The sequence below is a fragment of the Theropithecus gelada genome, chromosome 11 (assembly GCF_003255815.1).
Source record: "Theropithecus gelada isolate Dixy chromosome 11, Tgel_1.0, whole genome shotgun sequence".
In the NCBI taxonomy this organism is placed as follows: domain Eukaryota; kingdom Metazoa; phylum Chordata; class Mammalia; order Primates; family Cercopithecidae; genus Theropithecus; species Theropithecus gelada.
The window spans coordinates 67,993,309-68,009,891 of NC_037679.1; the positions used below are offsets into that span (position 1 = coordinate 67,993,309).

General features: G+C 43.9%; 1 protein-coding gene across 1 annotated transcript in view; it reads right to left on the reverse strand.

The window, feature by feature from the left end:
* SVOP (SV2 related protein) overlaps nt 1–16,583 on the reverse strand; it is a 108,067-nt gene that overhangs the window by 66,410 nt on the left and 25,074 nt on the right. Inside the window, exons 2-4 of the mRNA XM_025402740.1 lie at nt 9,206–9,366; nt 4,984–5,069; nt 3,810–3,908 (exon numbers count right to left, since the gene is read on the reverse strand). Coding sequence (XP_025258525.1) covers nt 3,810–3,908; nt 4,984–5,069; nt 9,206–9,366 — 346 coding nt within the window. The remainder of the gene's footprint in view (nt 1–3,809; nt 3,909–4,983; nt 5,070–9,205; nt 9,367–16,583) is intronic.

Genomic DNA, 16,583 nt, shown 5'->3' on the forward strand with positions numbered 1-16,583 from the left:
CCTTTATTATTACTTTCAACAGAATTGGAGAACAGTCTAATCAAGCTGTCGGCAAGTCAGGTCATGGAACATAATTTTTCAGAAATGAAAGCTGTGTGCTCTTTGGCACACACAATTTGGAGAGTGTTTTTAAAAATCAAGTGGCATCAGTTTATTGAGTTCTAACAAAACTCCTTCAGTTCCTCAAATTTTTTTTTATGTGAACAAAGATTTTCACATACACATTCATTCAGGAAAAATGACAAATAGGAATGGACCTGGTGCTGAACCCTGTCTCACTTTAGCAATAATCATTCAGGAATACATAAAATATCTGGGAAACGTTCCACACCACTCATTAAGGGATACATTTCCGATAAAACCTTGCTTATGATTAACAATTATTTATCAAAATTATATGTTGTTTACGTGGTCTATTGTGTACTACTAAAAATTATAATGATAAGTCAGTGTAGGAGAAAAGTGTGAGTGCTTAGAGCCTTCTTGTCTCAGAGAATTAAAACTAATAATTTAAAATGTATGTATTTTGTCACAGAGAATTATCATAGGGTAATGAATGTGATCCTTTCAAGCAAGAAAACATTACATTAGGCCAGCCTGGGCAACATGGTGAAATTCCGTCTCTACTAAACATAAAAAATTAGCTGGGCATGGTGGCATGTGTCTTTGTTCCCAGCTGCTCAGGAGGCTGGGGTGGGAGGATCACTTGAACTTAGAAGGCAAAGGTTGCAGTGAGACAAAAATCACACCACTATACTCCAGCCTGGGCGACACAGAGAGACCCTATTTCAGAAAAAAAAATTACATTAAGATAAAATTATATGGAGAAATGAATGGAAATATAAGTTCCAAGAAAAAATCAATGCAAAACTTCTAAATTCCTCTAAAGAGCTTGTTCATGTAATTTTAAAACAAATAATGGTAGATATCAGGTAAGTATTTCCATTTTTCCACTTTACTAGACACATTTTAAAAAGTGATATGATAATTTTATTTTGATTTTTATATTTCAGCACACTGGCAATGGTATCATCTGCAACCTACAATTTTAAAAATTTCGTGTCAATGTAAAAACATGTGACAGTCCTGGATTCTACATGGTTTTTATTTAATTCTTTTCTAGATTAACCTAGAACCAAGATGTTTGAAGATTACTGTCTTGGGATAAAGTGTTGCCTTTGTCATGTGCTAAGTGATATTCTTACATCCTGAAAGAGTTAAGTATCTCTCAAAACACCCATTTTCCTCAAAAGGAGAGATTCTGGCACAGCAGAGCACTGCTTCTATATCATAATAATTACGGTAATCTTGCGCAGTGTTTCCTGCAGCAACAATGTGTATCTGTAGCATCCTCCCTGGGTACTTTATGTCTCCAACTCCTGCAGGACTCTAGCTTTTCCATAGAAAATTCACCCATGAGACTTAATGGCTCTACCTAGCCTACAAGTCTAAACCTCATACCACAAGAAAGTAGCCCGAGGCAGGGGCTCGGAGCCTGCCAGGCCTGGCTTTTGATTCTGCCTCTTACAGGCTGTCTGAGCTTGGGCAAGTCAATGCCCCTCTCTAAACCTCAGTTTCCTTATCTGTAGAAGTGACAGTAATAAAAGCACCTCTTTCATAGGTTTGAGAAGGTTAAAGAGGTAATGTATGCAAAACCATTAGCCTGGCCCAAAATAAGTGCTCAGTAAATTGGAGACCAGAAAGGCCCTACATTGCAAAAACACAGACCTGCAGTTATTATTATTAATATTATTATTTTAGATGGAGTCTCACTCTGTTGCCCAGGCTGGAGTGGAGTGGTGAGATCTCGGCTCACTGCAACCTCGGCCTCCCGGGTTCAAGTGATTCTCCTGCCTCAGCCTTCTGAGTAGCTGGGATTACAGGACGTGCCACCATGCCCAGTCAATTTTTGTATTTTTGGTAGAGACAAGGTTTCACCAAGTTGGCCAGCCTGGTCTCGAACTCCTGGCCTCAAGTGATCCGCCCGCCTCAGTCGCCCAAAGTGCTAGGATTATAGGCATCAGCTACCGCGACTAGCCTGTAGTTACTCTTTAGGAGATATTGGTGAGGAGGAATATAAAAAACAAGTATCATGGACTCAGCCCCTGGTGTGTGCTAGGGGCTGTGTGTATTTAACAAAATACACAGAAAAACAGGCTTATCACCCCCATTTTGCAGGCCACAAAATATAGCCATCAAGTGCCTCACTCAAGGTCACACATCTGGAGGTGACTAAACCACAAAAACACAGGTGTATGTGCCATGAAACTCTTCCCACTGAACTTCACAACCTTATTGCTAATATCAGATTGGGCCATGCTGTGTGGAAGGCACTCAGGCCATTCCAGAACAGTTATCTACAAAAAACAACGTTCTGTGAGGCATCCTGAATTGGCAATGACTCCAACACTGATGGAGATCACAGACCTTGAGCAAGTGATTAACCTCTCTGTGCCTCATCTTGCTCAACTAACCATAGTGCCTAGCTCATAGGTCTGTGAGGATTAAAGAGCACATGTACATTATGCATATATTGTATGCAATGTAGGTAAAGGCCTTTGCACAGTAAATGCTCTGTAAGTATTAGCTTTTGTGATTATCATTATTATCCTCTTATCCAGCCTGGCCATTCCTCTCTCTCTCAATCTCTGTGTTTTTTTGTTTTTTTTTTTAAATTTGAGGTGAAGTCCTGCTGTGTCACCCAGGCCAGAGTGCAATGGCACAATCTCAGCTCACTGCAACCTCTGCCTCCCGGATTCAAGCAATTCTCCTGTCTCAGCCTCCCAAGTAGCTGGAATGACAGGTGCCCGCCACCATGCCCCGCTAATTTTTGTATTTTTATTTTTATTTTTATTTTTATTTATTTATTTATTTTTTTAAATTTTTTTTTTTTTTGAGACGGAGTCTCGCTCTGTCGCCCAGGCTGGAGTGCAGTGGCCGGATCTCAGCTCACTGCAAGCTCCGCCTCCCGGGTTTACGCCATTCTCCTGCCTCAGCCTCCCGAGCAGCTGGGACTACAGGCGCCTGCCACCACGCCCGGCTAGTTTTTTGTATTTTTTAATAGAGACGGGGTTTCACCGGGTTAGCCAGGATGGTCTCGATCTCCTGACCTCGTGATCCGCCCGTCTCGGCCTCCCAAAGTGCTGGGATTACAGGCTTGAGCCACCGCGCCCGGCCTAATTTTTGTATTTTTAATAGAGATGGGGTTTCACCATATTGGTCAGACTGGTCTCAAACTCCTGACCTCAGGTGGTCCACCCACCTCGGCCTTCCAAAATGCTGGGATTACAGGCATGAGCCACTGCGCCCGGTCCATTCCTCTCTCTTTTAAGAGGTTGCTGCTGATCTCTCCCTGACAAAAAGTGAGGGTTCTGCAGCCTCCTCCTTCAGGCCTTAATTCCAGGGAGCAATAGCTCCAATTTATTGAATACCTACTCTATGCCAGGCACTGTGTTGTTTCCAGTCCTGAAATCATCCTAGGGGTGTGGGGATTGGCATCTCCTGTTTGCAGCCAAGAAAACAGGCATATAGAGTTTAAGTGATATGCACAGGTGGGTTTCAAGCTCCCAGCAACAGAACAGGATGCCTGGGACACCCTCCCAAGTAGCTGGACCTCCAGGTGGAGTCGAGTTGGCTGTAAACCTGCTAGGATATGTGAGGTGGGGATGGGACAGTGTTGCCATCAGGGCTTAATTCTTTTTGGCTGAGCCTTAATTCTTTTTGGCTGAGCAGGAGAAGGGAGATATTCTGCAGGACACCCCAGCAGAGCAGAACTGTATGCAACAGGAGGGAGCTGCTGGGCTGCCTACCGAGGTCAGCAATGCCACCTGCCAGCTTGGGAGCCTCCACTCGCAATGCAGCTGTGGCGCCAGGATGCTGAGGATCATCATCTCCATGGCATCAGCCATCTGCAGAGAGGACGGAGACATCATGAGGCCAGGATGCTGCTTGGTGCTGGGGAAGGCTGGCCAAGTCCATAACCCCAGAGACAGAGACTGTAGCGCACCCCTCTCTACCCGCTGCCAAGTGCCCTGCTGCACACCAAACTACACTCAAAGCTCCAGCAGTTAAAACCATGCATTACCACTGCAGGAATAGACAAATAGACATTTCATATTATTTTTGTATGTGTTTTTTGTGTTTTAAAAAATATGGACACGTGGCAAATGAAGTGGGAAAACATATTTCTAAAATCTGAGAAAAAAACATTTTTATAGAGGCAGAGAGACTGATATTTTTAGTGCAATTAAAGACTGGCTTGTCTTTGGCTTATAGGTCATTTGTTCATGTAGAATAGAATATAATTGTCAGTATAGTTAACAAGTGTGACCTTTTAATACGTTAAAACAGACTCGGAATCCCCAGCAATTAAACATCATGTACCTTTATGAGACTAGACAGACCAGAACAGACATGGAATCTAGAAGCACGCCCATGTGGCCAAGGGAATTTGGTACACGATAAAGGCAACTTTTCCAATTAGTGGGGGAAATGTTGTGGGGAAATTGACGATCCATTTGGAAGAATATATATTTAGATCACCATCTCCTGCCATTCACAAAAATTAATTTCAAGTATATTAAAGGTTTAGCTGTGCTGTTTGCCATAGCTAGGGGATTTGAATGAGGAAGCATGAGAATCTTGAAGCAGAAGGCACATTTTTAATCTATGCCTGCTTTTCTAGGGAGAGCTCTACAGCTGACATCATAATCTCATAGTAGCCCTGAGCCCAAAGAGTTGAAAGCCACTTAATTAGCTAGAAACTTCAACTCCTTCTTGGGGGCAACTGCCAAGCACACCCAGCTCTCCTCAAGCACAGACCTCGTTATCACCACTTATCACGCCACATAAATTTTGTTGATTGGAATTCAAGCAAAGGCTCCATGTGCAAAGAACTGTGTCCTTCCTTGCAGACCATGGAAACCCAGCGGAGCAGCATGGGGGTTTCTTGGAGGCTGAGCCACTGCCCCCAGAAATACTTGCCCAAGCCAAGCCGGTGAGAACAGACAGCTTCCACTGAAATTTTCCAAAGCCAATGGCTTCCACCGCATCTTCCACCATGAAAGTATCTGGGAAGGAGAAAGGGAGAGGGAAGGAAGGAATCAGTGCACCTTGCAGTTGTCCTAGTGTGGGGTTTTCTGGGGTGGTCCCCAGCCAAGCTAATTAAAGGCAGCACATGCTGCTTTTAGAACTTATCCTAGAAAAATATTCCAATATGAAGTGATGTCCTACAACTGCAGCATGACTTACAACGGGAGAAATGGAAAAACCTAGAATGTCCATCAATAGGGGGTTGGCTAAATAAATTAAGTAGATATTATACATATATAAATTATTAAATATCCACATTAGGAAATATGACCCAACTGTTAATAAGAATGTGCAGATATAGAAAGATACACAAAGTATATTGTTAATTAATGTTTAAAAACACAACAAGATCAACAACAAGGTATTTAGCATGGTTCTATTCTTGGAAATGTATGCATGTGGGTGTATATATATGCACATGTATCTATCCATAGAATAGATACAAGACTTTGAATTATGGTTTAATTTGTTTGTTGTCAGAGGGAGGAAGGAAAAAATTATATGAGAATTAACTTCCTTTTACAATTTACTACTTCCATGGCCAGAAAAAAAAATAAATACTTTTTTGTTTGTTTTGGTTTTGTTTTGCGACAGGGTCTTGCTCTGTTGCCCAGGCTGGAGCTCGGTGGTACAATCATAGCTCACTGCAGCCTCGATCTCCTGGGCTCAAGTCATCCTCCTGCCTCAGCCTCCCAAGTAGCTGGGACTACAAGCCCATGCCACCATGCCCAGCTAATTTTTTTCTATTTTTGTAGAGATGAGATCTCACTATGTTGCCCAGGCTGGTCTTGAACTCCTGAGCTCAAGCTATCTTCCCACCTCAGCCTCCCAAAGTGTTAGGATTACCGATGTGAACCACCGTGCCCGGCCTGAAATACTTTTGAAAGGCACAATTCCATCTGCACTCCAATGGAAAGATGTGCACACTATGTTGTTAAGTGAAAAGCGAAAGTTGTGGAGAGGTATGTGCCGTAGGAGCTGCCTTTGTGATAAAATGTATATATGTGTGTGTGTGCCAAGCAGGGGAAGTAAGACTGAGTGGACGTCTTACAAACTGCTTACCAGGCTCATCTTTGAAAACAACACTCACTTTCCTACTTTGAGCATTTCTTTAATGTCTGAACGCTTTCCAAATAAACAGATGTTATTTTTATGCTCAGGAAAAAACACAGATATAATTTATAAACTAATAAGTGTTTTGAAACATATTAAAAGATGGCCGGATGCTGTGGCTCATGCCTGTAATCCCAGCACTTTGGGAGGCTGAGGCAGGAGGATCACTTGAGACCTGGAGTTTCAGAGCAGCCTGGGCAGCATATTGAGACCCCATCTCTACTAAAAATATTTTTAAAAAGTAGCTGTGAGTGGTGGCTCACGCCTATGGTCCTAGCTACCTGGGAGGCTGAGGGAGGAGGATGACTTGAGCCAGGGAGGTTTCAAGGTTGCAGTGAGCTGTGATCATGCCACTGCACTCCAGCCTGGGTGACAGAGCAAGATTCTGTCTCAAAAAAAAAAAAAATTGAAAAAACAAAACTAAACTAAACTAAAACACTAAACCCAATGTGCTATGCTGGATTGTATCTGGGAACAGCACAACTGCAATGACTGATGAAATCAGAATAAAGTCTGGAGCTGAGCTAATAGTAGCACACCAAAGTTAATTTTTTAGTTTCGTTGTTAACATTAGGGGAGGCTGGGTAAAGGGTATGTGAGAACTGTCTATGTTATATCTGCATTTTTTTTTGCAAAGCTAAAATAATTCCAAAGTGAACAGTTAATTAAGAAGTAAAAATACAGCTGGGCACGGTGGCTGCACACTTTGGGAGGCCAAGGCGAGCAGATCACCTGAGGCCAGGAGTTTGAGACCATCCTGGCCAACATGGCGAAACCCCGTCTCTACTAGAAATACAAAAATTAGCCAAGTGTGGTGGTGCATGCCTGTAGTCTCAGCTACTCAGGAGGCTGAGGCAGGAGAATCACTTGAACCCAGGAGGCGGAGGTTACAGTGAGCTGAGACTGCACCACTGCACTTCAGCCTGGGTGACAGAGTGAGTTTCCACCTGAAAAAAATAAAAATACTAAAGGAGGATGCTTGGGTGGCCCTGCGGGTGACCTCCAAGGATCTCATCAGCACCTGCTGGGAGGTGTCCTTTTTTTGGAATTTCAACCATGGGCCTTGTATGTCAACCATAATTTTCTCCAGAAGTGTAAGCTGGTGTTGATCACATTAGCAGGTTGTGGTTTCCTCCAGCAAAATATATCATCCATAAGAACAGTAGTAACACTATTGTGGGGCATTTACTGAGTGCTCACTATCTGCAAGGCACTGTGCCAAAAGCTAGATGTGCATTATTTCACTTAATCCCCATCACAATCCTATGAGTTAAGGCCTAGTATTAGCCCCATTTTACAGAGGAGGACATGGATTTGCCCTGTGTTTCACAGAGTTGGGAGTAGAGCCCAGATCAGACTGAGAGTAAAGCCTCAGCTTCCCTCCATCCCCTGTTATTGCCACGTTATCTCTGCCAACAGTAGGCTGTGCATTCATGTCATTAGTCCACTCTTAGATTTGGAATCTGAGGCTTTTCAGGAATGCATAGAATGTTTTCATTCGTCAGCATCAAGAAGTAAGTAAGTAAGCTGGAGACAAGGTCCCACAGCACTGCCTCAGAGGCAGCACAAGGTCATGGGTAAGAATGTGGGCTCTGAGGCCGGATTGCCTGGGCGTAAATCCAAATTGGCTAATTCCTAGCTGTATAACTCTCAGCAAGATACTTAACCCTTCTGTGCTTCAGTTTCCTCACCTGCAAAATGGGGAAGATGTTGGTAATAGATCCAATTGGAACTGTTGTGAGGATTAAATGGATAAAACATGTAAACTGGTTAGAGCAGTGCCTGGCACAGAGTAAATCCTCAGCCAATGTTAGCTGCTCCCATACCATCATCAGTGTCACCATTACCATCACACTATCATCATAACCAACATCACCACCATTGTCATTACACTGTCATCCCCACCATCATCACTATCACTGTCTTCACTATCAGCATCACCACCACTATCATCAGCATCATCACGACCACGGCCATCATATTCATCATCACCACCACCATCATCATCATCTTCATCATCACCACCACCATCATCATCATCTTCATCATCACCACCATCATCATCATCACCACCATCATCATCACTATCATCATCATCACCATCATAAACACCATCTTCATCATCATCATCACTATCATCACCATCAGCATCATAACCCCATTTTCATCATCATCATCACTATCATCATCATCACCAACATAAACACCATCTTCATCATCATCATCACTATCATCATCACCATCATAACCACCATCTTCATCATCATCATCACTATCCTCATCATCACCATCATAATCCCATCTTCATTATCATCATCACTATCATCACCATCACCATCATAACCACCATCTTCATCATCATCATCACTATCATCATCACCATTGCCAACTTTATCATCACCGTCTTCATCACTATCATCATGATCATCATCATGATCACCATCATCATCATCATCACCATAATCATCACTATCACCATAATTATCACCACAATCATTATCATCACCACCACTATCATCACCATCATCACTACCACCACCACCATCATTTTCATCATCATTACCATCATCTACACCATCTTCATCATCATCACTATCATCACCATTGCCATCTTTATCATCACCATCTTCATCACTATGATCATCACCATCATATCACCATCATCACCATCATCATCACCATCATCACATTACTATCACGATCATCACCATCATGATCATCACCACCATCATCATCATTACCATCATCATCTTTGTCATCATCATCATCATTACTGCCATCCTCAGCCAAGTGATGTGCAATGATGCTAACTGGCAGGGATTGTGATGTAACCCTGCCTGCTGAAGTAAGCCATGTAGGCTCAGCCCCCACTTCCAGCTCCACCCCTTGGCCCTCTGGGCCCTCCCAACTGCCCCTTCATAAGAGCCCTCTGCAATTGCCTGCTGGGGAGGCAACCTTGACAGTGGCTCAGGCTGATTCCCCAACTGCAGGGCCCTCTCACCATCGGTGGGATTGGCAAACTCCTTGGGCACAGCTGCCCCATCATCCAGCTCCACAGCCTCTAGGCCCACGCGGACCCCTTCAATCTGGACTTCATGCTCTCCTGAAGCCGTGTCGTCCTCTGACCTTGCACTCTCACCTGTGCGACGGAATTTCACAACCCTAGAGAACAGAACAAATCTGGTCAAGATGGCTAAAGCTTCCTCCAAATGGCCTTCCTCTTGCTGCACAGTTCTAGTGACCAAGACAGGTGAAAGACTTCTTCTCATGGTTTGGAGACTTGACGAATGGGGGTTAGCATTTCTGTTGAATTGGACTAGGGTTGGGGAGAGTGATAACTTCAAGAGTTATAATGTCAAGACTGCCATGTACAGTTGAGCAGATTGGGCACCGCCCAATTCCAGGGTTTCCTATTCACGTAGTAGGTTATGTGATTGAGGATATCTTTGTTGTAGGCCAGAATACTGTTTGTAAGTACATCTGTTTCAGATTTTAGACTCATCTGTCTATATCTAACATTTTGGTCATCTAAAGGTCACGTTAGGCCCACAAAAAGTTGCTCACGCCATATTTCTAAAAGTTTAAAGAGGATGCCATTTTTTAGAATAGAGACAAGGTTTCACTATGTTGCCCAGACTGGTCTAAAACTCCTGAGCTCAAGTGATCCTCCCTCCTCAGCCTACCAAAGTGCTGGGATTACAGGTGCGAGCTATCACGCTTGGTGCCAAAATTTTTAAATTGGGAAAATTCACATAAAAAGCCAGAATCCCAATGTCTCTTGGAAAAAGTAGAATATCTCGCTGTCCGGAGCCCACATTCCTGCATTGGAATTGTCCTAGGTCTGGGCAGTGGTGGCCCCTGGCCCACCCTGACCCCAATTTTAGATGGGTCATGCACTCCACAGTTGACCACTATCTCCTCTTCTCTAGATTATCTCTAGCCCTAAGGGTCTTTTGCTAGTTATCCTTGCACTTGCTCTGTGTTCCTCTTACTTGGCTCATGGCCCCATTTGTCAGGCCCTGTAGGCATTTGAGTTTGAGACCCCATGGGTCCCACTCTCATGCAATATGTTCTTTCAAACTATGCTGTTGCTTGTTCCTCTGCAGGAAGCTTTGATTCTCTGGGAAGTCATTTCTTCTTCTGGAACTCAGAGGCAAAATCACCTGTCTCCTTCCAACTTCCAACTTCCTCCTCCCAAACACAAAACTCCTGCTGTCTGCCAGCCCTAGGGTGGGTTTTGGGGTTATAGCACTGACAAGACAGATGTGTTCTGACCTCACTGTCTCTCAAGGGGATAGTGATACCGAATGTGCAAGTCCTTTCTGTCACGGCTTTGAGTCCTTACAGACTTTTTGAAGAAAGTTTGGGGTGCTGAGTACTGTGGATCATGCCTGTAATCCCAGCACTTTGGGAGGCTGAGGTGGGAGGATTGCTTGAGCACAGGAGTTCAAGACCAGCCTGGGCAACATAGTGAGATGCCGTCTCTACAAAAAGTAAAAAACTTAGCTGGACATAGTGGTGTGTGCCTGTGGTCCCAGCTACTTGGGAGGCTGAGGTAGGAGGATCACTTGAGCCCAGAAGGTTAAGGCTACAGTGAGCCGTGATCATACCACTGCAATCCAGCCTGGGCAACAGAGTGAGACCCTACCTGAAAAATAAAAAGAAAGAAACAAAGAAAAGAAAGAAAGAGAGAGAGAAGGAAAAAGGAAGAAAGAAAAAGAAAGAGAGAGAAAGAAAGAAAAAAAGGAAGGAAGGAAGCAAGGAAGGAAGGAAGGAAAAAATAAAAGGAAAAGGAAAATAAAAAGTCTGGCTGGGCATGTTCACTCACGCCTATAATCTCCACACTTTGGGAGGCTGGGGCAAAAGGGTCGCTTGAGTCCTGTAGTTCGAGACAAGCCTGGGTGACATGGCAAAACCCCATCTCTACAAAAAATACAAAAATTAGCGAGGCATGGTGGTGTGCACCTGTGGTCCCAGCTACTTGGGAGGCTGAGGTGGGAGGATGGCTTGAGCCCAGGAGGTGGAGGTTGCAGTGAGCCAAGATTGCGCCACTCCCTCCAGCCTGGGTGACAGAGCAAGATCCTGGGTTTTTTTTTACTTGTTTAAAAAAAAAAAGAAAGAAAGAAAGAAAAAGAAAAAGTCTGGAGTTACATGGGGCATGAATAACAGAGGTAGTATGTGAGCAGATGGAGTACACATTTGATCCATGTTTTTAAAAGGCAAAAAAAGAGAAATATTTAAGTTCAAAATACTGCTATTATTAACGATTGCATCATTCCATGTATTTCACCAAAGAATAACTGTTGCGCTGGCATAGAAAGGGTAAATCTCTGGATTTCAGAAGCACAGGGAGCATACCCTGCTTGTGAAGTTCTAGAAGAGAAAAGACAGATCAAATCACAGTAATTCTGTAAACTCCTGAAACTCCACTCCTTGGCAAGGCTGGGCTTGGAAAACCTGAGCTGTCAGGCTCGTCTGGGCTGGAAATGCAGGGCCCAGCACAGGGTCGGCAGACAGACTGGCGGGGTTTGAAGCTTGGTGCTAACATTTCACCCCATCTACCACAGTCACCTCTAATAGAATCAAGTTTGTGCTCTGTGCAAGTTCCAGCTGTTTTCCGTGCACTTGATCTGCATAGCACCTCTCTGAAGTTCGTATTATTATCACCATTTTACAGACAAGAACACGGAGGCCCCAGAACTCACATGGCTTGCCCACAGTCCCATAACTAAACAGGCATGGAGCCAGGATTCAACCGCAGCTTTATCTGGCTTAAAACATTGTATTCCTGGCCAGTGAGAGGGTAACACCTCTTCAAACTCTTCCATTGCTTCCCATTTACTCTATTTTTTTAAAAAGATATTTTATTTTGAGACATTTCGAGCATATAAAATTACACACGTAACAATGAGTGGAATCTTTGTTTCTGCTGTTTAACTAAAGGATTAGACATGTGAAATCGCCAACATTTGTCCCTAGATCAGTTGAAGCCACCCTGTCTCCATCACTCACATCTTCACAGGTATTTCACATTTTAAAATAGGCAAAGGACTTCAATAGACATTTCTCCAAAGAAGACAGGCAAAGGGCCAATAGGCACGTAATAAGTTGCTCCATATTAGGGAAATGCAAATCAAAATCACGAGATACCATAAGATACAGGTTCTCACTCTGTTACCAACGCTCTTCTTTGATGGTAGTGGGGGGGCTTTATAGGCATCATTATTCAATTTAATCCTCACAGTAACCTTGAGAGGTGGAGACTATTATTATCCCCACTGGATAAGACAAACAAATAGTCACTCTAAGCCTCAGTTTACCTCTTCTATACATTGGTGTCATAATTGTGCCATAAGTCAGGTGTCCTAGAAGAAAATCGTGAAACAGAGATTCTTTTTTTATTGTGGTAAAATATACACGCCATCAAATTTGCCATTTTAACCATTTTAAGTGTACAGTTCAGTGACATTAAGTTTCACCTGAAACTCTGTCCCCATAGAAATCAATGCTCCATTTTCCCCTACTCAGCCCCTGAGAAGCACCCTTCTACTTTCTGTCTCTGTGAATTTGACTCCTCTAGGGATCTCAGATAAGTGAAATCATACAGTATTTTTCCTTTTATGTCTGGCTTATTTCCCTTAGCATAATGTCTTCAAGGCTCATCCATGTTGCAGCACATTGCAGAACTTCTCTCCTTTTTAAGGCTGAATAATATTCCATTGTGTGGACAGATCACATTTTGCTGATCCATTCATCTGTTGATGGACACAAGTTGTTTCCACGTTTTGGTTATTGTGAATAACGCTGTAATGAACATGAGTATATAAATATCTATTTGAGTTCCCGCTTTCACTTATTTTAGATATAGACCCATAAGTGGAATTACTGGATTAAAGGGTTATTCTATGTTTAATGTTTTGAGGAATTGCCAGAATGTCTTCCACTGTGGCTGCGCCATTTTGTATTCTCACCAGCAAAGCACAAAGATTCCAATTTATCCACATCCTTGCCAATACTTGTTATTTTCCATTTGCTTGATAACAGCTATTCTAACGGGTGTGAGATGGTATCTCATTGTGATTTTGATTTGCATTTCCCTAATATTGAGCAACTTATTATGTGCTTATTGGCCCCTTGTTGGTCTTCTTTGGAGAAATGTCTATTGAAGTCCTTTGCCTATTTTAAAATTGGGTTGTTTAACTTTTTGTTGTTGAGTTGTGCTTCTTTCTATACTCTGGATATAGATCCCTTATCAGACATATGATTTGCAAACAATTTCTCCCATTCCTTAGATTGCCTTTTTACTCTATTGATTGTGATCGTTGAATGCACCAAAGTTTGAAAAAAAAATTTTTAATACAGGATCTCATTCTGTCATCCAGGCTGGAGTGCAGTGGCGTGATCACAGCTCACTGCAGCCTCGACCTCCTGGGCTCAGGTGATCCTCCCACCTCAGCCTCCTGAGTAGCTAGGACTACAGGTGCACACCGCCATGCCTGACTAACTTTTGTTTTGGATGTTTTTGGGTTTTTTGTTTGTTTGTTTGTTGTTTTTTGTAGAGATGAGATTTCACCATGTTGGCCAGGCTGATCTTGAACTCCTGAGCTAAAGCGATCCACCCACCTTGGCCTCCCAACGTGCTCGGATTACAGGTGTGAGCCACCATGCCAGGCCAAAAGTTTTAAATTTTGATGTAGCCCAATATATGTACTTTTATTTTTATTATCTGTTCTTTTGGTGTCGTATCCATGAAATCATTGCCAAATCCAGTATCATAAGGCTTTTCTCCTATATTTTCTTCTAAACTTTTATGGATTTAGGTCTTTGATCCATTTTGAGTTAACTTTTGTATATGGTGTTAGGTAAGAATCCAACTTCATTCTTTCACATACGGACATCCAGTGTTCCTAATACCATCTGTTTAAAAGACTGTCCTTTCCCCCACTGAGTGATCTTGGCACCATTTTGAAAATCATTTAATCAAATCATATGACTTGAGAATTTATTTCTGAGCTCTTGATTCTATTCCATTGATCTGCATGTCTATTCTTAAGCCACACCTAAGTAAGTTGTAGTAAGTTTTGAAATCGGAAAGTATGAGACCTTCAATTTCCTTCTCATTTTTCAAGATCGCTTTAGTTATTCGGTGTACCTTAAGAGATTCTATATGACTCTTCAGGTAGACTTCTCTTTCTTCCTTTCTTTTTTTTTGTCTTTCTTTTTTTCTTTTCTTTCTTTCACATCTCACTGTGATGCCCAGGCTGGAGAGCAATGGCACGATCTCGGGTTACTGCAGCCTCCACTTCAGGTTCAAGTGATTCTCCTCCTTCAGCCTCCTGAGTAGCTGGGACTACAGGCACATGCCACCACACCCAGCTAATTTTTGTATTTTTAGTAAACATGGAGTTTCACCATATTGGCCAGACTGGTCTCGAACTCCTGACCTCAAGTGATCGGCCTGCCTTAGCCTCCCAAAGTGCTGGAATTACAAGCAAGAGCCATTGTGCCCACTCTCCTTTTTTTCTTTTGAGACAATGTCTTGCTCTGTCGCCCAGATTAGAGTGCAGTGACACTATCATAGCTCCCTACAGCCTCAAACTCCTGGATTCAAGTGATCATCCTGCCTCAGCCTCCTGAGTAGCTGGGACTACAGGCACGCACCACCACACCTAGCTTTTTGTTAGTTTGTTTCATAGAGACAGGGATCTCATTGTGTTGGTCAGGCTGGTCTCAAACTCTTGGCCTCAAGCAATCCTCCTGCCTTGGCCTCCCAAAGTGCTGGGATTAGGATTTTTCTGTTTCTGCAAAACAATGAGATGGGGATGTTTGTGCAAGCGATTTACTAAGGAAATACTCTCAGAGAAACCCATTGGGAAGCAGGAGGAGGCAGGAGGAAGCTAAGAAAGGATGTAGTTCCTGCTGAGGTCTGGCCTCAGCCTGACCACACAGGGAGCTCTGAAGTGTGACTCATACCACCGAGAAGGTTCCACCCGGGGATGTGAGGGCTGGGCTGTTACACCCTCATATCAGTCAGTCCTTGGCTACGCCACCCCCAGCAGTGGAGGGCATAATCTCCCAGACAAGGTGGCTCCCCTCCACCAGGGGCAATCCAGAGGGAGCTACAGTTGTGAACCAACACTGGCAATAGCTGGGGGAGTGCCAGCCTGCTAAAGGAATCTGCAAAGGGCACCAACCGTATCTGCTACAAAGAAGCTCCTGCAGAGTTATTACACAAATTAATTGTAAAGCACAAGATAAATGTGAGGGATTCATCATTGAATTCTCCTTCCTCGAACTCCTTGGATAATAGCCCTCAAACCATGCAACTAGTTATTGAGCATTTGCTATAAGCCAAGAGCTGTGCAAAGCCCTTTATATTATCTCCTGCTACCTTAACAATCAACTTATGAATTAGGTACGGTTATTAGACCATTTTATAGACGAGGAAGTGGCTGCTTAGGTTATGGCTGTTGGCCTAGGTCACACAGTTTGAAGAAGCTGAGGCTTCAGTTTGGTGGTCTTTGGTAAGAGCGCCTTCAGTCCTAGTCACTGGGTGTCAAGTCAGTGCCTCTCCCAGGCATTCACATATCTCAGGAACGAGGGCAAGGTCTAAACTGAGCTGGCTTGTGTGGGCAGGCTTGCCAGAGAGTGGAAAATGGTGTGTGTTCTGGAGCAGGAATTAAAAGGCACAGCTCCACTCCAGCCTGGTTGACAGCTCTTTGGACTGTCACTTGAGTCCAGGGGTTCTTAAACTGGATGCAGTCTCAGAACTTCCATGGGGCTGGTCACAACACCGACGGCTGGGCCCTGCCCCCAGAAGGTCTGATTCAGGAGGTCTGACCTGGGGCCAAACCGTTACACTTTGAGTGCATTCCCAGGTGCTGCTGACATCGCTGATCTGGGGACTGCTCTTCTCGTGCATCAGAGGTAGGCAAGTGATTCTGCTGTTCCCCTGCTCCCAACCCCATCGTGAAGCAGACGCACTGAGGGACTGAGCCCCGAGGAGTCCCCACTCTCTTGTTGGCTGAGCTGGGTATCTACAGCTCACCCTCCTCCCCTGAGAGGCCTGTGACACAGGACTCAGGCAAACATCCTGCCGTCTGGAGCTGGGGCATCCCTTGCAGCTGGAAGGCAGGTGTCACTTAGGAGCAAAGGCTTGGCAACAGACTGCCTTAGGCCTGGATATCCGGTCAGAAGGTGGGACCAGGACATCTCTTAAGCAGTACTTGCCTGGCAAGAACACTGTTTTATTCAAAATAGGTATTTAAGAGGTCTGCATGGTGGCTCATGCCTCTCATCCAAGTACTTTAGGAGTCCAAGGCAGGAGGATTGCTTGAGACCAGGAGTTTGAGACCAGGCTGGGCAACACAGCAAGACCC